The sequence below is a fragment of the Piliocolobus tephrosceles genome, chromosome 20 (assembly GCF_002776525.5).
Source record: "Piliocolobus tephrosceles isolate RC106 chromosome 20, ASM277652v3, whole genome shotgun sequence".
Classification (NCBI taxonomy): Eukaryota; Metazoa; Chordata; class Mammalia; order Primates; family Cercopithecidae; genus Piliocolobus; species Piliocolobus tephrosceles.
In genome coordinates this window covers 16,786,445-16,809,598 of record NC_045453.1, presented here as the reverse complement: position 1 = coordinate 16,809,598, position 23,154 = coordinate 16,786,445, and the positions used below count along the sequence as shown (strand labels likewise).

Sequence of the window (23,154 nt, the reverse complement as noted above, 5' to 3'; positions counted from 1 at the left end):
TCTCACAGGCAGGAATCAAGAGCTTTAAAATAAATACATTTTTGGCCATTAGGATGTAAAATTAAGATTGGTGAGATAAGTACTCATTCCTCCTCGGCAGTTTTCTCTCAATGAGAATAAGAGAAGCTAGGCCATTTTTTCTAGGTATGTGTTTAGCGTTGATGGGGGAGAGCTCATTAGTTCAATCGGACATATACTCAATTCTCTCCATATACACAGGATGGGCTTTTTCCCCCTCCTTGTATTTTATTCTCCAACTGTGAAGTGATATTACATTTCATCAGATGTGAACAAAATCTATGGTCTTGAAATGGTTTCCCTTAAGGCCCCCGGTATTTATTCAGAACTCATGAATCATGTTCTGATAACACAACCGTAATTATTTTTAAAGTGTGATGTTTGTGGCTTTAATAGGAAATGCTTGCAAAAGGCCTTTTCTCTTTGATTGTTTGTAATCTTAGCGGTAATCACTGCTGTTACCTTCTCCGCACCACAGCGGGCAAAACACAATTTCATTTTAATATGAATCGCGAGCTCTTCACCCAGGTTTTAATTAAAGCAATAAAAGCCTTGTCATCTTTGCCCTTTACAGTGTACACAGACTCAGAGGCTGGAGTCACTAAGACGGAAATCTTAGATTTCAACAGTAGCAGGAGGGTGGCCTGCCTCCAGTACATTTCCTGGGAAGGGTTTTTATTAGTTTCAAAAAGTCTCACCCTCCTCTGACTCTCTGTGCTGCAGTTTCCTCTTCTGTAAAATGGGGCAGCAATAGCGCCTACCTACACAGTTAATATGAGGATGAAATGACATCACCCATGGAAAACATTTAGCCCCAGAGCCTGCGCCTAAGGAGGTACAGGGCAAATGTTAATGATCATTGTTATCATTATTTAGTGCTGGAGAAAGCAGACCATCTACCCTCATTATCACATGAGGAAACAGGTTCAGAGTGATACCAGCACAAGTGAAGGCCTAACAGCAGGGTGGAACCTCGAACTCAGAGCTCCTGACTCTTTTTCCTATTCTGGGCATCTGACACCGCCCCCTGCTGGAAGGAGGCTGTGACTTTGAGGCCGCAAGGACCTCAGTGCTCAGGGAACGGCAGGTCTGAGATCTCCTCTATAGGCTCACCAGCTCCTTGTCTTCTGGCCTCCTGATGGTACCATCTCCCCACCCTAGGTCTATGCTTGATCCAAGTAATGGGAGAAACAGACCAGGCAACCTTGGGGATCTGTGAAGGAAGGTTGCTGCACAAACATATGGTGGTGCTGGAACCAAGAGCAAGAATCACAAACTCCAAGTTCTTGTGTGTCTGTTACATGCAGGTGTGGTGCAAGGCACTGAGAAGCCTCATTCTGTAGCATGAGGATGTTGGCCTGTATGACATGATGGCTGCACTCCAGCACACATTCTGCTGGAGCATCGGGAAGGGATGCTACAGGAGCAGAGGGGCCAGGGGGCACACTGGGTGCTACTCATGCCCTATGAGGCTCACAGCCAGCAGGTTCACATTTGGTGGCACACACTGTACCCCAGAGACCTGAGGGCACCCCAGGGAGCACCTCATTTGTAAGTCCCCAGAATCTTCACGTTCAACTGTGCGGTGTCATTCCCCTTGCAAACAGCTCTGTAGCCACTGGGATTCTCACTCTAGGAACAAAGTACCCTATTCCCAGCCTTGCCTTAGAACACGTCTTTTGCTTACCTCCTGCCTCAACAGGAATTTCAGAGGAATTGACATCCTTCTCCCTCTCTACTGCCCCATCCATTCAGACCCCTGCTGATTGTCCCTATAAATCCTACCACACCCAGTCCCATTGGCATCCAGCCCCTCATCCTTCCAGTCTTCAGTTCTGAGTCCCACCTTCCCATGCACCACACCCCGGCATCCTTCCAGAACCCTTCAGCTCAGCCACCATGCTGTGCTCAGCTGTGGGCTCCTCGCCTCCCAGGACCTTCTCCCCCATGCAGCTCCCTGCTCCCAAGGCACACCAGGCCCCTGCCAATGCCATGGCCTGCTCACTTCCAAAATCACCAGCCAGCTTCCCGCTCTGAATAGGGTGTCCTTGTCATCCAGCTGCTACCCAGTAGCTCTTTTGCTGCACTGGACCCTGGGCCCCCGTCTTGTCTCTATACGCAGCTTAGATTCTCTGATCCTTTATAACAGTCTCTTTTTAGCAAAAAAGCTGTTGTGTCCTTCTGACGCACCTGCCTGGCAGACCTCTTGCCCTGGATTAACCCACCCGTCTCTCCCACAGCACCAGCACCAGGTGCTCATTCTCCCATGCCCTACAGCAAATACCCCAGACCTCCCCACCACCTCTCACCTGCAGTCCCCTGGCTCTTGGCCCACCAACTCTCTGAGAAGACTGACACTTTCAGGTGCAGACACCCTCTGCTCCCAGCCAACCCACCTACAAAGTCACACTCCTTTTCTCTGCTGTCTTCCACACCCAGCACTCCCAGCTAAGGCCAGAGCCACCAACTCTGAGCAGGATCCAGACCCTCCCACTTTCTCTGAAATCTGAAAGCATCCCTTAGCCTTTCCCCCTCCTAAACCCAGAGCTTCATCCTCTCTCCTGACACCTTCCATTGATGACTAAATATTCTAAAGGCCTTTCTTTAAAAAAAAAAAAAATCCCTTCTATGGAATCCTCATCTCATTGAGTTCGGCCCTGGCCCTTGTCCTGCACAACTAAACTTCTCATACAAGTTGTCTGTATTTACTGTTTACATGTCCTCACCTCACGCTTCTCAATCTGCCCATGGGACCTGCACAATGATCCTGCACATGAAAACTGCTTATACTGAAGCCCAGAGTCACTTCCCTTTTGCTAAGATGATTGAACACATTTCAACTTTCATCTCACCCAACCCCTCAGAAGTGTTTGAGCTAATTGCCTCTCTCCTCCTTTTATTTAAATTTTATTTAACTTTCTAAAGTTCTAATAAATTCCCATGGTTTAAAACTCTCTAAACATAAAAAGATACAGTGAAAAGTATTTTTTCTATCCCTGCCCAGCACCTGCACAGTTCCCATACCACACACACACATGCATGGAGGTACATGCATATACAATGCGCAAAGCCACTACTAGCTGCCATATATCCTTCCAAGGTTATTTAATCGAATGCAAGCACATAGAAATATACATTCTTATCACCTTTTTGTATAAATGGTAGCATACTGTACTTACTGTTTTACATCTGTTTTAGTAAAGCAATATCAAAATGAATAGTCTTGAATACATAATTTATCATATGTACAGATATATCTGTAGGGCACATTTCCAAAAAAAAGAATTGCTGGGTTAAAGGTCAATTTATTTGTAATCTTTATAGATGTTGTCAATTTACCCTGCCCACAGCAATGTATAAAAGTACCTGTTTCCCATAAGAACTCCAATCGAGTGTGTTATCAAACCTCTGGATTTTGGTCAATCCAATTGGTAAAAAATGGCTCTCTTATGATTTATCTCATGAATGATTCTTAGTGCTTTTCACTTACTTAAGAGCCACTTGTATTTCTTTTTCCGTAAACTATTGGTTCATATCTCCTTCCTTTTTTTCTACCAGGGTTTTGAACTGATCTCTAGCAACTCTTTATGTATAAGGGTGATTAGTTCTTCAACTATGGTGTGAGTTGAAAATATTCTTGCCCAACTTTTGTCTACTGACTTTACTTATGCTGGTTTGGCCATACAAAAGTCATATGTTGATTTTATGTAAATTTTTATATTTATATTAATTTAGTTTTATGTTAACTTATGGTCCAATTTTAAGTCTTTTCTTCTGAGGCTTTGAATAGTAGAAATGTCTTCCCCACACCAAAGTTGTAAAGTATACCTTAAGGTTTGTTTTGCTGGTGCCTTTATGGTTCCCTTGAGTATATTTAAATGTTTAACATTTATCAAATCATTTTTTATTTTTAATTTTTGTGTGGACATCGATGTACATATTTATAGAGTACATGAGACATTTTGGTACAGGCATGCAATAATAATTACATCATGGAGCATAGGGTATCCATCCCCTCAAGCATTTATCCTTGTGTTACTAACAACCCAATTATACTCTTTTAGTTATTTTAAAAGATGCAATTATTGACTATAGTTACTTTGTTGTACTATCAAATATTAAATTTTATTCATTCTTTCTATTTTGTACACAGTAATCATCCCCACGTCCCTCTCTGCCCCACTAGCCTTCCCAGCCTCTGGTAACCATCCTCCTACTCTCTTATCTCCATGGGTTGTCTTGATTTTTAGACCCCACAAATAAGTGAGAACATGCAATGTTTATCTTTCTGTGCCTGGCTTATTTCACTTAACATGATGATCTCTAGTTCCATCCATGTTGTTGCAAATAGACAGGATCTCATTCTCTTTTTATGGCTGAATAGTACTCCATTGTGTATAAATACCACATTCTCTTTATCCATTCATCTGTTGATGGACACTTAGGTTTCTTCCAAGTCTTGGCTGTTGTGAACAGTGCTGCAACAAACATGGGAGTGCCGACATCTTCGATATACTGATTTCCTCTCTTTGGGGTATATACCCAGCAGTCAGATTGCTGGATCATATGGTAGCTCTATTTTTAGTTTTTTGAGGAACCTCCAAACTGTTCTCCACAGTAATTTTACAATTTTACATTCCCACCAACAGTGTACGAGGGTTCCCTTTTCTCCATATCCTCACCAGCATTTGTTACTGCCTGTCTTTTGAATATAAGCCATTTTAACTGAGGCAAGATCATATTTCATTGTAGTTTTGATTTGCATTTCTCTGCTGATCAGTGATAGTGAGCAACTTTTCATGTGCCTGTTTGCCATTGCAGGTCTTTTAAGAAATGTCTATTCAAATTTTTGGCCCATTTTTAATTGAATTATGAGATTTTTTTTCCTATAGAGTCATTTGAGCTCCTTATATATTATGATTGTTAATCTCATCAAGTAGTTTGCAAATATTTTCTCCCATTCTGTGGGCTGTCTCTTCATTTTGTTGATTGTTTCCTTTGCTGTACAGAAGCCTTTTAACTTGATGTGATCCCATTATCAAGGAACTGTGGATTCGACATCCTTTTCCCTTAGATCCCCTCTCTTTTTCTTGAATTACTCTGCCCCTGGTTTCTAAGACTCCAAGTTCTCCTCCTACTTCTCAAACTACTCCTTCTTGATCTACTTCACAGTCTTCTCCTCCTCCTCTACTTTGCCTTCAAATGTTGGAGCTCAGCATCTCAGAATCATTGGTCCTCTGCTCTTCTCCTACTTTCCTCTCTCTCCATAAATCTCCTTCACTCCCAAGGTTTTGACATCATGGGCTGAAGATTTCCAAATTTACTACTCTCATGAGCTCCAGATTTGTACCATCATCTACCTACTTGAACATCTCCATGTGGATGAGCATCTCAAATGTAACACATCCAAGTCTGGCATCATCAAACCTGCATCTCCCTAGGGTTTCCCCAACTCAGAAAATGGTACCACCATGCCTGAAAATGGGCTCTTGGTAGAAGCCTAGGAGTCATCATTTTCCCCTCCATTTCTCTCTCCCTCTATGTCCATCACTGTCAAGACCCACCAACTTTATCTCCAATGCATCTACTTCTTTCCATCCCCTCTGCCACAGTCTAGATCTTGATCCTTTACTTAGCCTATTACCACACCCTCCCACTTGGTCTCCCTGTATTCATTCTTGTCATTGAGAGCTTTTAATACTGCAAATCTGATATCATTCATGACATTCAGTCTGACTGTAACACACACACACACACACACACACAAAGTTCTTTCAATAATTCCTGTAAAAATGTGAGCTCTTTAGCAGAAGTGGTATTGAGTGCCAAGAGAATGGAAAACTCCACACACAGCCAGGAAGGCTGGGATGAGGAGGTGACATTTGCAGTGCCCCTGAAGGAACAAATAGGCATTTGTTGGTTAAAAAACACTAGGGGATTCCCATCAGAGGAAACAATGCATACAAAAACACTAAGTTGTAAATGAGTGCAAGAGGTGACCAGAGGCTCTTGTGTGACCAAAGCATTATATATAAAATAAAGTCATAGCTAGTTTTTCCGAACTCTGGTGCTTTACATACTCTCAATTTAGCTTCCTCTGAAGTACAGCCTGAGATGGGGACGCCTGTGAAAATGACTTGAAGAGGGCTCTCAGAAGAAGGAAGGGAGGCAGGACATGACAGGGGAGGAGCTGAGTAGGGATTTGGCCCCAGCTGGAGTCTGGCTGGATTAGCTGGAGCCCATGAGGAGTTGCAGAGTTGGTCACCCCTTGAGATAAGGATGTCGGTTTCTAGACCTCCCCTTCTATCCTCTCCTGGGTTCACAGTTCCAATTTTCCAAAGAAGGAGTAGCTGTGAATAGTTAGCAGCCAACACTCACAGCAGCTGAATAATAAGCGGGACTCTGGGGAGGCAGCAAGAGAATCCACAACACACAACACACACACACACACACACACACACACACACCTCATTTACTTCTCATGACACTCTAGGAGGCAGGCGCTACTCCTCCCATTTGATAGGAAGCTGCTATCACTTGCATAAGGAAATCTGGCTCATGCTGAGGCATGGAGGAGCTGGAATTTGAATCCAGGTCTGCTGAGTCCCAAGTCCACTACTACCTTTCCTCCTCACCTCATCCCAGGACGGAGGAGACTCTTTCTGGGTCACATAATCTGGAAATATCCATTCCTGTAAATCCTGGACAGAGTCTGCTCTCAACAGGAAAGAACTGACCTCTACCAGGCCCTCTACCCGCCTGGAGCTGCTGATGGGGACACAGCCGTATCTGAGAATTATACCTCATTCTCAGGCCACCCTGGCAAGTCTGGTACAAAAGTAACCCAAGGTCCAAGGAGGGAGAGGGAGTGTGATCATTTGTAAAAGCTAAAGCAGCTATGCGAAAATTTCTGTGAAGACTTGCAAAAACCAAACAATGGAGCATGCGTTTGCAGAAAAAACTTCAAGCCCATAGAGCTGCTGTGAAAGTTTTCAAAAAGGGACACAGTCAGCTAATACATACCCTAGGGGAGCCTCTGTCTCAGCTGCGGTTTCTAAGTAAAGAAGATGGTATTTCAGGAGAAGTGTTACATTAAAGAGCAGGTTTGTAATATGATTTGAATGTTCTGAGCCAGGCATAGTGACTCATACCTGTAATCCCACCACTTTGGGAGGCCAAGATGGGCAGATCACTTAAGGTCAGGAGTTCAAGACCAGCCTGGCCAACATGGTGAGACCTTGTCTTAAAGATACAAAAAAAAAAAAAAAAAAAAAAATCAGCTGGGTGTAGTCGTGGGCACTTGTAACCCCAGCTACGTGGGAGGCTGAGGCAGGAGAATCACTCGAACCCAGGAGGTGGAGGTTGCAGTGAGCCAAGATCCGGCCACTACACTCCAGCCTGGGCAATAGTGAGACTCTGTCCCAAAAAAAAAAAAAAAAAAAAGATTGGATGTTCTGGAAGCAAATGTTTTCCAGAAATGGCTTCCCACTGATATTCAGAGCCTTGCATATAACAGTTGCCCAATAAACATTTGCTGATTGGGTGAACCTTGTATTTAACTGTATTTACAAAAAATATTTTATGCCATTTAGAGTGTTTATCCTCTGAATCCTCTAGTGGCTGTGACAGCTTCATTTTACCCAAATGTTGATGTCAATCATTAATCCAGTATTTGGGACAATACAATTCCTGCAGTTGATGAGACAATACATTGTGAAAGGGTGCTTGTGTGTGTGTGTGTGTGTCGTGAGTTCAAGAAGCACTCCAGGGAAAAGAGGAAGGAAATATATAGGACTTTCATCATTAAAGACTAGAAGCCAGTAGGGTCCCACTGAGCTGTAGGGAGCTATTGGTACCAGAAAAGTCTAAGTTACTTTTCAATAAAATCAGCATGAATCATATCCCATATGTTTCCTACATGTGGTAGTTTGTGAAAAGGCCACAATACTTTGCAGCCTTTCCTATCAAGAGGTAGAGGCTATTTCCCCATTCCTTGATTCTAGGCTGGTCCTGTGACTGGCTTTGGCCAACAGAATGTGTTGGCAGTAGATGTGTGTTTATTTCAAGCCTGGACCTCAAGAAATCTTGCAACTTCTGCTCTTGCTGCTCTGGGAACCCTTCTCCTACCATGTGAATAACCTGGAGCTAGACTGCTGGAGGCTGAGAGACCATGTGGAGCACAGGTGACCCTCCTAAACCAACCGGCCCACTGCTGATCTGGCAGTGTATTGCTGCTGCTAAAGTGATCCTAGGCAAGGCCAGAAGAACCACACAACTGAACTCAGCTAAACTGCCGACCCACAAAATCACTAACTAGATAAACATTTGTTGTTTTAAGCCACTAAGTTTTGAGGTGTTTGTAATGTAGCAAAAACTAACAGATACACTATAAGAAATCTAACTGCAATTGCAAAATTTGTTCACATTAAGATTGGCTCATGCCACTGGCTAGACTTAATTAATCTCAGAGAATTTTGATATCTTCTTCATAAAGTCCTAAGTTAGGGAGACCCTCTGGGCCACAGCATAAAAGATTTAGAAGGACCCTCAGGAAGTCCAACCACCTTGTTCCACTATTAGGAACACTGAAGTTCAGAGAAGAGCAGGGGCTACCATCACTCATTACACAAATATTTTCTGAGTGCTCTCGGTGTTCCAGACACTATGCCCCACTGGGATACATAGCACTGGACTAGAGAGACCAGATCCTTTCCCCATGGTGGTCTGTTTAGGGTAGAAATCAGGCATTAACTAAGTCATCACAAGATAAGTAGACCATAGTGACAAACATCATGAATTAAAAAGACCTGGTGCCATTTTAATGAGAATCATGGAAAGGGGACCTCACGTGGGTTTGGCAGTCACAAAGAGCTCTCTGTAGAAATGACATTTAGGCTGAGGCAAGTCAGCGGACAAGGCAAGGGAAGCTTGTGGAGCTCTGAGTCTGAGCTTCACAAGTTCGAATTGCCAGCTCTAGTGCTCCCTGGCTGAGTCACCTTGATTGAATCAGCCAACATCCTGGATCTTCAGTCGCAATATCTATAAAATTGACTGAATAATAATGACTACTCATTCTCGAGGCTGTTGTGAAGATTAGCTGAAATAACCATTGAGAAAAAGAATTTGCAAGCTGCAAGGTATTGGGGGGAATTGTTGAGGATATGACTTTTAATGGTTTGGGGAGGGTGACATTTATTTGTACCAAGTCTCTTCTCCAAAGTACTGTGCTCCCATCTGCCCAGACCTACAGCAGACACACAGCCCCACTGAGTCCCACTTTCCCTTCTTGGTGGAAGGACATTGCCAATGCTTTCCAGAAGGTTCCAGAACAGAATTCACCGTAATATAGTTCTGAAAACCAGGGCTCAATATGTTAACAAAAATACTATCTAAACATTGTGAAAAGGCTCAGATGAGACGCAGGGCTAACTCTGGTCTGCTGAGATGACATTTCAGTTGATTATGTACAATTAAATGACATCAGTGGATTCTTCCAAAATAACCACTTTCAGGGCCTGGAGTCTTGCCCACCAGTCTTGCATGTTGGTGCATGTCAATGCAATATAAAGGCAGCTTTGCAGCAGCGGCATGATGCTCACACAGGGACAGGCCAGAGAGGGGCATGGTATGGTGGCCCTGGCATGAGCGATCCTGCAGCGGCAGGGGAGGGGGCGCAGCACCCCGCAGCAGAGCTTCCATGCCCCACTAAGACTACAGTATCTTCCTCACTAGTAGTGCCCCCTAGGACCACAGGCCCTTGTCTTACTCGTCTATGGCCTCCATGGGACCTGTCACAGAATAGGGACATAAATATTTGTGGGCTTCTATTGCCCCAGCTGGAAAATATGTCCCAGGCCTGATGGCTGAGGGGCCACCCAACTTGGACTGCCACAGCCCCCACAATGGTAGAGACAGACGGTGAAGTCAGCTCCAGGACCGGGGCTGCCCTCCCATTTCCCAAATTTCTCAGCAACTATAACCCTTCCTGGCTCTCCAATCAGTGTCCTGAGCTGGTCCCACCCAGCAAGCACCATTGCCTTAAGGAACCATCCTCCACAATGACATGCCTGCAATGAGAACACTCCCTGGTATCCCATTCTGCCATTGAGGACCTTCCCTGGGGTCCTGGCCTGCAGTAAGGACCCTCCCTGGGGCCCAGCCTAAACTGAGGACCCTCCCTGGGGCTCCAGCCTGCACTGAGGACCCTCCCCGGGGCCCAGCCTAAACTGAGGACCCTCCCTGGGGCTCCTGCCTGCAGTGAGGACCCTCCCTGGCATCAATCAGATTCTGCAGGGATGACCTTCCCCAGGGTCCTGACCTGCAGTGAGGGCCCACCCTGGGATCCCAGCCTGCAGTGAGGGCCCACCCTGGGATCCCAGCCTGCAGTGAGGACCCACCCTGGGATCCCAGCCTGCAGTGAGGGCCCACCCTGGGATCCCAGCCTGCAGTGAGGGCCCACCCTGGGATCACGTTCTGCAGGGAGACCCTGCCTGGACCCTCAGCCTGCAGCGAGGACCCTCTGTGGCATCATAGTCTATAGTGAGGATGCTCCCAGCTGAGAGAAACCTTAATTTTCAGAGACCAGGCTCTCAGTGGAAAATCTGATTCCAACTGGCATCTGTGACCCCCCAACGGGCTGGGGTTGGGACAGCCTTGCCCAGGAATGACTCTGCTTCCTTTGCTACCGGCAAGGCCCTCACAGGAAGCCTCTGCTCTCCTCCCGTGTTCCCTGTCCACAACGCTCCCCTGTGGCCTTCAACAACTCCCAGCGGGCAGGAGAACCACGCATGCCTATGCATGGGTGTGTGCATCCAAACCAGAACAGGTCCCCGTGGTTGCTGTGTGGTGGCAAGAGGCAGGTAGCACCAGGGAGCAGCAGGCACCTCAACTCACTGCTGCTGAAAAGCTGCCCCAAGCGTGGGGAGTGTGGGCAATATGTTTCAAGTTTCATCCAGTTCCCAATCCATTTTAAGCCAACAGTAGCCAGGTAGCTGGTTTACAGAGAACACTATAGTCCCACTTTGATTGTGCCTTTTAAGGATTTGCTATTTGCTATTCTTGATCATTCAGAGAGAAGACAGTAGCCGGCTGTGCTGGCCCCCACTCTGCACCCCCCCACTCCACCCAGGAAGAGCTCGGCTCCAGCCAGCCCAAATCTTAAGTTCAAGAAGGATGGGGCACCCACCTGGCTGGTTGACAGGAGCTCTGGGTTTCCGTCACTCATCCCCACGTAGGCACTGTCACCATCAAACTAGAATAGAGAGAGAGGGAGAAGCAGCTCTGATTAAAATGCTCTCAGGAAGGCACCAGGAGAAGCAGTCCGAGGAAGGCAGGACTGAATGCAGGGGACTATGGGGGCTACAGAAGCCAAATCAGAGCCCAGGATGCCCAAGGCCCCATTTCCAGCAGGGTGACCTCTAGGGTGGAAGGAGCAGCCCCTGTTGCATGGCCCTCAAGTGTTCAGGTTCATGCTGTTAATCACACTTAGAATGAAAATAGGAAAACCTTTCTGCCCTCTATAACTTCTCCATAGACACAGCAGGCTGCCTTGTCAGGTGCTGAGCTGCTCATTCTTGGAAGTATGCAAACACCTCCCTTGACCAAAATGATATCAAGTGATCAGCTAAAGCTGATCCCGTGTGCTGGGGGAGGCCAAGAACACCAGAGCCTTGGGATCATGACAGCCTTCCCCAGACATGCCCTCTGGGTCCTGCCATCCTGAGTGGTTGTGGCCCATCACCTATGCCATCCCAGCCCCTAGGGCCATGCCTGGCTACAGGCAGTGAGGACTCTGGTAGAGACCATGTACAGGAACTACATCCTGTGTGCAAAGAAGGTGCTAAGTCTGGATTCAGGAAGATTTCCCTATAAATATGCCTAAAAATTCAGGAGCAGGTGCAGGGGAAGAGATGTGGGCTCTGGGACCCCTGTCTCCCTCTCTTTGCCCTGAAGTGTGATCTCAAGCTGGTGTCTCAACTTCTGAGATTCCTCATCTGTTAAATGAGGGTGATGCCTGTAGGCCCCTCTTCATAGGATGTTGCACTGTAGGGCACTTGACTCAACACATTAACAGGGAGAGCACTTAATTCCAGTTAGTTCCCTTCCTTTGAGCTATGTGTCTTAGACAGGGTTCCCTAGAAGCAGAGCCTGAGGCAAGGGTTCAGATGCATGTGGTTATTAAGTGCTTCTTAGGAATAACCTGTAAGTGTGGGGGGCAAGCCGGACAGGAGTGGGTACAGCTAAGCAAGGACGTGGTCTTGGCTGAAGACTTCCTTCAGCCTGTTCTGGTGGGGAGCTCTAGGGCATAAATTGTACTGCAGAGTTAGTTCCAACACGAAGCAAGGGGTGGCTGTTGTAGCCCAGGTAAGGAAGTCATCTGCCATGGGCTGCCCTCAGGGGATAACCTTCTGAGCAAGGTGGACCCCAATTGGCCAAGGACAATTCTTCGGAGAACTATACTGCCTGTGAGCCATTTGTAGGCAGCTCCTGCTCAAGGCGGGTGGGAGATGTCTGTGCTGGTCAGTAAAGGGTTCTGGGTGGGGCACCAATAGCAAACAGCCATTTTATTTTAATTGAACCATTTATTTATTAAGATATATTCACATGGTTCAAAATTCCAAGAGTACAAAAAGCAACACCACCCCACCTCCCAGCCATCCACTGCCCCTCTCCAGAGGCAATGTCTACCAGCCTTTTTATATATTTTCAAAGACTGTCTACATATACACATTTTAGAGTCATTTATTCTATTCAGACAGCATGCTATAGGGCTTTGCACTTTATTTTTCTCTTAGCAACACATCTTAGAAAATGTTTTACATCAGAACATAATTCTTTCTTCTGTATCCAGTATTCCACAGTATAGATATAACACATATATTTAACTAGTTGAGCACATGGGTAGTTTCTAGTCTTCTGCTATCCCAATATTGCTCCCATAAATATTTCTGTGCATCCGTCATTGAGCACGGGTGTGAGTTTATCTGTAGGATTCATTTGTGTAATTGCTGGGTCCAACTGTATGTGCATTTGTAATTTAGACAGACATCACCCAGCTGCCCTCACGGAGGCTGCAGAAATCCATACGCCCACAAACATGTAAAATGTCAGTTTACCCAGCCCCCTTCACTCAGAGAAGCTTTGCTTGACAACTGGCTCAGATGCCAGCCCCAGCCCCAGCCCCTGTGGGCTGAGAGCTCACCACCCTTTCTACCACTACTTTCGATGTCCTCGCCCCGCCTTCCCTTGGTCTTTGTTCCATAGCTCCTATTACCTTCTAGCATTCTCTATATTTACTATATTCATTGCTTACTGTTAGATTCCTCCTACTAAAATGGAGGCTCCCAGGGATCAGGGATCTTTGTCTATCTGTACCTTGATGCCTCCCAAGCTCCTAGAACAGTGCCTGGCACAGAGAAGGTACTCAATAAATGTTTGTTGAATAAGTCAATAAAGCAGCCACTACCACATTCAGATAGCCTCTGACCAGGCCTATCTTCCCATCTAGGCAGCTGGGTTGATGGTTACACCAAAGGGCCTCCTCAGCACAGGGACGGGGAGAGTCCCTCAGTGATTGCTGGATGATTAAAAGAAAAGGCTGTTCCATGCCTAGAGTTTGGGCACTGAGCCCGAATACAGGACTCCATCCAGCACACTGCACCCAGAGCTCATGCTTAGAGGCTACCTCCTCCAGGAGGCCTGCCATGCTCTCACCTCCTCTGGCTGTTCCTCTTACAACACAGACTATCTCCACATTTGTCATTTGTCCTAGAGTGGAAGCAACATGGAGGCTGGAACTGTGTCCTGGTCATCTCCAAATCTCTCAGAGCCTGGCATTAGGGATGGGGCTATAAATTAGGCACGGTAGGGGCGCTTTCAGAAAAAGCTCCTGGGTACTTGACTTGATGTGTGACCATGGCCATTGATCATTTTGACAAAAGTAAAACTTTTTTAAAACCATACGTAACTTATAAGTAGACCCTAATAGAAAGAATAATGGGAGATGGAGGAACGTTAAGTTTAATGAAGTGTTTGAAACATTTTATAAAGCAATAGTAATCGAACAGTATGGTATAGGAATATACATAAGAAACAGAGGGAAAGATGTCCAAAAAACCTTTGAATGGTCACCATTTATTAAATGCTGGTGAGAACAGAGACACCGCAAGGCAGGGGCCAGCATCTGCTTCATTCCCCAATATGCACAGTAGACGATCAATAAATATTTGGTGACTGAATATTCCCGGCACTGAGCAAAATGCGTTACATAAAAGACCTAATTTAATCCTCACAACAACCCAATGAAGAAAGTATTCTTTTCCCTGCTAAAACCAAGGAAATGGGTAGAGAGAGGATGAGTAGTTGTCCAAGATCACACAGCTGGGGAGGGATGGGATTTAAGAGTCCCTTGTTGGATTTTTTCTGCTTGGACTCTCCCACTAGCAGAAAGTGCATTCACAGCAGGGACCCATGCTTTTCTAGATCCTACTATATAATCAATAGTCTGCCTTGGGCCTGGCGCATAACAGGTGCTTGATAAGGGTGTTAGAGGTTCAGGAGAGGGAGGAATTATCCGGAGAGAGCAGTGGGAATGGCACTGGAGATGGAGGGCAAGGGGGCCTGGTCTCTGATGCGAGTGTGTCAGGGGCAGGCAAGGGGGTGGGCAGTCGATTCCCATGAGGTCATCAGAGACTGTCTTATTCATTCACTCCTTGATTCAACCAATGTCTAGGAAAGAGCTGCCACTTGCTGAAGTAGAGCTTGCTTCTGGCTTTCAAGGAGCACTTGAGAAGCTGGCAGAGGTTCCTGAGGCAGGGCCTGGGTCTCCTCAGTTCAGTTACCCCCTGGGCACCTTGCACGGTGCCCTGGAGCCTGCTAGGCTCAGAACCAGCTGCCGAGCAGTGGTGAGTAGAGGCCCTGAAGGGGCGGGGAGGCCTGTTCTCTGCCCACCTCTGCCAGGGTTCCACCACATCGGAGCCCTTGGAGGGCATGAAGGAATCGATGGCAGACACTGAGGGTTCCCAGGCTCCCCCCGGCTTGGCTTCCAGGACTCTAAGGCCTGGGGCTTACCCCCTCAGCCCCTCCTCATCTGGGACCTTTTCTGGGTAAATGAACTTGAAAGCCAAGGGCAGAGGTCACAGTCACCTTTGCCCTCAGACACAGCAGGGCTACCTCGTCCTCCACATGTGCACAGACAAGATCAAAAACACCCACATCTACACCCACCACAGTGCATACGCTGTGTGAACACAAAGGTACATGATGTACAGCGTGTGCACAGTGCGGGCAGCGCACACATGCACCACAAACCTATGTTTGTGTGGACCCATGTCACGCAGCACAGCATTCAACACGGCAGCATTCAACTCACTCATGTACCATGTCCATGGGTAACACAAACCAACGCACACACAGCACAAGCGTGAGTGTGGCACATGTCAGAGATCCTTTATACAACTGGGGACGCAATAACCACAGCATGCACACAAGGAAAGCAGGGTGTGCCCAAATGTGTATAAATATTCCATGCGTCTATAGCCATTTAAATGTGACTGACATAAATGTGAACACAAACATACACTGCATGTGCATACAGAGACATACAAAGCAAAGATGCACATGAACTTCAATTCTATGCATATTTCACAGTTTATCAGTTCCTTGGTCAAAAGCCTTTCTTTTATGCCACACAGCCTTCCCTATGCTTTAAAATGTGAGGGAAAAAAATGTAGGGAGAAACAACAGCTTAAGAATTTCCATGAACGCCAGGAGAACATCCTCTTACCAGTGACTGGAATAGATTAATTTTCCCCATTTCATATTCTAATTATAATTCCTTTTCCCATTGCCATCTTCAGTCCTCATTACAGCTGGAAGATTGTTCTGCAAAAGCCAGGCCTTCATCTTCTCTTCCCAAGAGTTTTGTCATGGAAATGAGTTTTGGAATCTGAAAGAACCCACATTTTTGCAAATATCGAATGTGTAGGGATAACCCTTTCATGACGGCCACCAGGGACACAGCTTACAGGGGCTTCTAAGGCGTCTGTCTCTCCCCTACCTCTCCTTTCCCTGTGTGGTCCCCTCAGGGAAAAGAGCTCCTCAGCCACTATTCCAACAGCCACCCCCCAACCTAAGCACACCATGCTTCCCCAAAGGATTTTTTAAGGAAACTTAGCAAATAGGCAGCCAAGGTGAAGAGCCCCGATCTTAGAGAGTCAGATCCCAGGTCCATCTGTGCCACATTGGGCAAATTGCTTAATTGCTTTAAGCCTCAGTTTTCTCATTCTTATGACCACAGAGTCACTGATTCATGACAGGTATAAATAAAATATTTGTGGGGTAAACAGATGTGATAAGTGGGTAGATGAATGGATGGAAAGGAGGAAGGAGTAAAGGATGAGATGGATGGATGGGCAGATGGGTGGATGAATGGATGGGTGGATAGATGATTGATAGATGGGTGATGGATAGATGGATGATCAGCGGGTGATAGACGGGTAATAGACGCAATGGATACACAGGTGAATGAACAGATGGGTGAGGGATTGTATACATTAGCACTGTCCAACAGAAATATAATAAAAGTTACAAATGTGATCCACATGTGTAATTCAACTTTTTCTAGTAGCCACAGTTTTTTTTGTGGGGCACGTGAGATGTTTCAACACAGGCATGCAATATGTAATAATCACATCATGGAGAATGGGGTATCTGTCCCCTCAAGCATTTATGCCTTGTGCTACAGACAATCCAATTACACTCTTTTCATTATTTTTAAATGTAGTAGCCACAGTTTAAAAATATTAACAGATAAAAATTGTAATGCTATATTTTATTCAACTCAACATATTCATAACATGATTTCAACATGTAATCAATATAAAATGATTAATGAATGGTTTATTAATGAGATGGAGGAATGGATGGATGGATGAATAGATGGGTGGTTGGGATGTATGGACGGGATGGCTGGGATGAGAGGGAGGAGTGGATGAATGGATAGGTGAAATGGGATGACTGTGTGAGTGTGAACAGACAAATGTATGGAAAGAGATTGGGATGGTGGATAAGATGAACACCGATGGGTGAGATGGGTGTTGGGGATGCACGGATAGATGCCTGTATGTGTGGGTTCCTGGGTGGATAAAATGGGTTGAGTGGTTGGGTGGAATGGATAGGTGCATAGACCTGTGGGTCTGGTATTTCCTTCTCACTCGATTCACACTTTCTCTGGACAATGTCATGGCTACTCATGGTTGCAACATCACCAATTCTCTAATCCTCATCTTTAGCCAAATTACCTTCAGATTCCAATATATAGTTTTCTCCCTGGCTATCTCCCCTATTTGCCCATGAGTACCTCAAATTCAACACCTCCAGCACTGAACTCATAACATGTACATGAACTTTCTGTTTCTCCAGCATTCCCCTGTCATAACAGAAACTGTCACCTTCCACAGTCCCACAGTCAGTACCCCTGGGGTGACTCTGGTCTCCCTGCCATCTACCTCCCTCTGATCCAATCACCTGCTACATCTTTCTGCTCAGCTTCCCTAAGAGTATGCTGAGTGTGAACACAAAGGTAAACAATGCATGTGGTATGCACAGTGTGGGGGCACACATAGGCACAACAAACCCATCTTGGTGGGTCCATGTCACACAATCCATCTTACACCTTGGCTATCACTAGCGATCTTTGGGCAATCGCTTCACTCCTCAGATCCAAACCCTGCAGAGACTCCACATTACTCAGCCTATATCCAGGACCCTCCAGGACAGCCCCAAGTCTCAGTTCCTTTGGGTCCTCAGCATAGTGAGAGACTCCAGTGCTCCCACTTTTTTTTTTTTTTGAGATGGAGTTTTGCTCTGTCGCCCAGGCTGGAGTGCAGTGGCGTGATCTCGGTTCACTGCAACCTCCACCTCCCAAGTTCAAGTGATTCTCCTGCCTTAGCCTCCTGAGTAGCTGGAATTACAGGCATGCACCACTATGCCTGGCTAAATTTGTATTTTTAGTAGAGACGGGGTTTCACCATGTTGGCCAGGCTGGTCTCAAACTCCTGCTGTCAAGTGACCTGCCTGCCTCGGCCTCCCAAAGTGCTGGGATTATAGGCATGAACCACCACACCCAGCAAGTGTCCCCACTCTTACATATCGTCCCACCATCAGCGTGCAGCACTCTCCCTTTCTCTATCCACTGAAATCCATCTCTTCCTAGTCCCTTCTTTATTTCTGGCTACGAACTCCAACCTTAACACTGTCTTGCTTGCTTTTATAAACCCATATTCTTGGACCTAATCAAAAGCTTCCATCTAAAATCAGCTTTGGACTTAATTCAACTCCTGTGTGCAGTGTAACACACTGGGTAACAGCACTGATCTGACAATGGTTCCACTACTTACGAGCTCAGGACTTTAACTTCACTTTGCCTTCCTTTCCTCGCCTATAAAACAACAATTATGGCAGCTACATTGCTACCTCATAAGGTTTTTGGTATCTGTTATCATACATCAGCTATGAGTTAGCATTATTAAGCATAATGTTACAGATATTAACTATTTTTGACAGGTGCTTAATAAATGTTACCTATTATCACTGTTATGATATACTCAACTCCTATCCCTTTATGAGCCCGCATCTCCCTCAGTCTAGCAGATGACATTGTCTCCTCTGTCACTGAGGAATTGAAGCCATCAGATATTCCCTCAATTCTCCCAACCTTCCCTCCGTTATTTACATCATGCTCATCTCGACTTCCTTTCTGTTAGTCTGAAAAGGTGTCTCCCTCCTGTTCAAGGTCAGCCTCTTCACCTTGACCCTGTCCCTCCCACGTCTTCCGCCCATTCACTCCCACTCTTGATCCTGGGTCTAAGATCTCAATTCAAATGTGCTGAGGCAAAACAAGCCCAAGGCAGTGCTTTTGTTGTATGGTGTACCAGGCACCTCTCGTGTACTGAGGAATATGCTCCCAGCCACTGGGGAATCTACGAGTGAATTTTGCCACTGCCCCTTGGGAAATCTATGCAAATAGATCATCACAAAGGCTCTGAAAAGAGATAAATGCAAAGGTACTTGGAGGCAACAGTTACTGTTCATGGAACGATATCTTGTGAGTGCTTACTGTGTGCCAGGCAGTGTGCTGGGTGTCAGGCATGCCAGAATGATGACACAGCCCCTGCCTTCAAGGAACCCTCAGTCCTTTGGAGAAGACGACAGCTATGGAGGGAGAATAAAACCTTCCTATTCTCTGAATCTACAGAGGAAAAGATGTTCTTTGACCACAGTCCCAAGCTGCAAACAATGAAACCCCAAACTTAAAAGTTTAAAGCTCATCCTCATTGGTCACTGGGAGCTTTACAGTCCCACCTCTGAAAGTCAAACAATCAATAATAGTCTCACTCCTAACAGCCACATGTCCACCATGGGGACAGCCAGCCAGTCTCAGAACCTCCTGCTCTGAAAGTCCTCCTATCCCAGGACTCCATGCTTCCCCAAACCCTGAAAAGATCAGCTCTTGCTTGATTTGGGGAGACTACCTTTGCAAAGTATACCAATGAATTCAGCTTCTTGCTTTTGATATTGAATGATGCCCTCTTCTTTGACACATGTGACAAAGGCCAGGATAAGGCTAGCCAAGGGGAGCAGAAGCAAGGCAGAGGGTCTTTCCAGAGAAGCATCCTGAAAAAGTGACTTGGAGGAAGTCATGATGTAGGAAGCACAGGAGGTGACCAGGCAAGGAGCAGGGAATATGACATCCAAGGCTGCCGTGAGCACTGGCCAGAGAGCACCTACTGTATACCAGCCCTTGTCCCAGAGCTGTGCCCAGCCATCTCACTGGAACCCCCTAGAAATCCCAAGGCTTCCATGAGCAGCCCCACTATCGAGATGAGCAAGGTGAGGCTCAGAGTGGTTGGGAGCTCGTCCAAAGCCACCCAGGAAGTCTGAACTTGGCCTTGACCCCAGGTACCAAAGCAGCAGCTGTTCTGTAGAAGCTGTTGCTCCTCCCCTCTGCACAGAGACACAGATCAAAGACCAGGGATGCACAGCCATCAGCCTAGCCAGTCACAGGTACTGACAGCTGCGCCTCACTGAGATCTAAAGAGAAAACAATCAAAGCAGCACACACTGCTCCCGCCTGCCCCACATCAGGCCGTGAGAACGCTCATTCTGCACAGATAAAACACAGCTCTAAAGAGAGAGGCAGCTGCAACCTAGGTCCTGCCGAGAGTGCGGTTTTATGTGGAAGTCTCATGGGGAAATACACATCGGGGCCAGGAAGATGCCGGGGGAGGGGTGCAGGCAAAGAGGCCAGCACAGATGGAAGAGGAACAGGAATAGAGCACGGCGTGGGAAGCCTCAGTCTCAGTCTGAACCGGGCCCTGTACACCAATTCCAGGCCCATCACCACATGGAGAAACACGATGGCACAGTGGATACAAACACAGGCCCTGGTCTGGCTGCCAGGGTTCAAATCCCAGGCTTGTTGCTTTCAAGCTGTTAGGTTTTTTAACTACGTTACTGTGTCTCAGTTTTCTCATCTGCAAAATGGGTATGACTGTCATTTGAATTAACTACACAGAAAGTGCTTAGAACATTGCCTACCTAGAGAAGGCACTCAATCATTGTTAACTATTTCGTATTATTGAATCCTCCTAAGAATGCTGCCAGTTGCTACAACTACCTCTCTTCTGTAGATGAAGACACTGAGTGGGGCTTTGTGCAAATCTCTGAGGTCTTAATCACGGAAAAGACCCTTGATGCCTGTGCCCACTGTATGTAATTTGAAATAAAATTTGCAGATTAAAATCTTTGTAAGAAAGTCCAACTGCAAGGGCCGATTTTTCCCAACAACGACGATTCTCATGCTTTGTTCCTAAGATATCAGATATTAACCTTTTTTCAAAAATGTTTTTCTCCTGATTGATGCGCCTGCTTTGCTGGGTACAACGCACATTTGTATTCTGCCTGGTGATAAATCCTCCCCTACGATGGAGGCCCAGAAAGTTTAGGGGATCTGCCTGAGACCACACAGCCAAGACTTGCCTGAGCTGAGTCTAAAGTCCAGGCTGCTGGCTCCTAAGAGTACACCCTGGCTTCCCACCCCCACTGCGTGCAAGCCACGTGAACCAGAGAAGGTGACCTCATGACTATGGGCCTGGGACCTTAACTATCAGAAGCAGGGACTACGCTTTGGGCACTGCCTGCCACAGAAGCTGGGAATGTCCCTTGTAAGCAAGCTCAGTGCTTTGAGCTCCTGCAGAACCCTTGTCTCCACCGCCAACAAGAGTTGGCTTGGATGGCGCCACCTATTTCAGTCAATAAAAGACATGGAGGGGTAGTGTAAAAATGGCAGTGATCACTATGGCACCACAGGTAAGGGCTGCCAGGCACCTGGGCTCCTCTGGGAGGTGGGAATCATTGCCCCCTCCCACCTGGCTCTAGCTGTACTCTTTCTAGACCTCCTGCATCTAGAATGACGGCCGCTTACCACGTGTCTTCTGAGCACTTGAATCGTAGCTAGTCCAAACTGAGATGTGCGTAAGTGTAAAGTCCACACTGAATCTCAAAGACTTCAGAGCAAGAATGATGACGATGACAACAAAAAGGAATGTAAAATACCTTGTCAATATTTGTATATTGATGATGTATTGGAATAATATTAATATTTGGGATATACTGGGTTAACTAAAATATTAAAATTCATGTCACCTGTTTCTTTTCACTTTTTCTGAACATGGCCATTAGAAAATTCAAAATCATGTATATGGCCTGCATTGTATTTCTACTGGATGGTGCTGGTCTAGACGCTGCCCTAGTCATTGTCTGCTCCTGACCCAGAACCCCAGAGATGGAAGGGTTGACATCAGCAGTAGCCGAATCCATTTCTCTGTGATAGATATGGGAGAAATGGGGTTTGCAGAGGGAGAGTGACGTGCTGAAGGCAAGAGTCTGGTAACGAGGCATTCGAATGTTAACTGACGCCTTACTATGTATGCTCTGGCTACTGGGAAACAGCAGAGAACAAAGTAGAGGGCCACATCCCAGTCTAGGGCTCTGCCCTGAAGCCAGTTTGCAGGCTGGGGGTGAACATGGTGATGACACAGGAATCTGTCCCCAGCCATGGGATCTTGGGGACCTGGGCAGCTGGACTCAGCACTAGTCCCTCAGCCCCTCACAGTTGGCTGGATCACAGATCTCACAGGCTGTAGGCAGGAACTCCAGCTCCAACCTAGGGCAGATCTGTCCCCAGGACCACCAGTGAGTCCCATCCCAGTACACTCACCAGCTGCAGCTGCCCAGAGGGCCTGGCCTGATGGGCAGGGCAGCCCGCTAGCATAGATAGCATGGAGGCCTGGCAGGCCTGTATTTCTTCCTTCCCTGGTACTGCCACTGGTAGCTCACACACCGTCTGCATTACTGCAGATTTCTGGCAAAAATTATCCTCTCTCTCAGCTCCATTTAAAGCCATTTGGAGCTCTCTCCCATCCCCGATTGTAAATCTAATTGCACATTCCAAACAGACAAGCGCTCATTAAGCTTTAATTATGCACATGTTGTTTTCAACAAACATTTTCATTTGGCACTGTGAGGGGGAATGGTTCGGAGAGGGCTGCAGACACTGCCTGGGGCTGGAGGGAGCTGGACTGGGAAGTGGGGCAAGGTGTAATGAGATGAGGCCATCCAAGGGGCAGGGCCAGGACCTCATCTGATTGGGCTCACGACTGTGAGGCCTTTCCCTGGGCTTCTGCTGTGGGGGATGCCAACGTACATGCTCTCAGCTAGTCTCACCGGCACTCCCTAAGTCCCCAGAGTCTCACTGAAGCCAGACCCATGGACCTCTCCAGTGATAAGAGGGACGATAGGGACCCACGGTCTGGCTCAGAAGGACAAAATCCCCAACCAAGGCCAGTTTCATCCGAGCCTGTGGGCTCGTCCCCACTCCCAGCCGCCCGCCACAGTGCAGCTGGAGGCCTCTTCTTCAGCACCATCTTCCCTTCCCTCATTCATTCACTCATTTATTCCACAACCATTGACTGAGCACCAACTGGCTCAGGCAGTGCAGGGTCAGTGGGGACCATGATGGGTGAGGCCTCTGCGTGGCTCTCCCCAAGTCACTCTCCATCAAGTCCCATTCCCTCC

The 23,154-nt window shown here is 46.7% G+C and overlaps 1 protein-coding gene across 6 annotated transcripts in view; it reads right to left on the bottom strand.

Moving 5' to 3' along the window:
• The window catches only part of TOX2 (TOX high mobility group box family member 2), a 157,997-nt gene that overhangs the window by 87,758 nt on the left and 47,085 nt on the right, over positions 1-23,154 (bottom strand). For all 6 annotated transcript variants that reach the window (XM_023227898.2, XM_023227900.2, XM_023227903.1 and 3 more), the window contains exon 2: positions 11,204-11,269. In XM_023227898.2, coding sequence (XP_023083666.1) covers positions 11,204-11,269 — 66 coding nt within the window. The remainder of the gene's footprint in view (positions 1-11,203; positions 11,270-23,154) is intronic.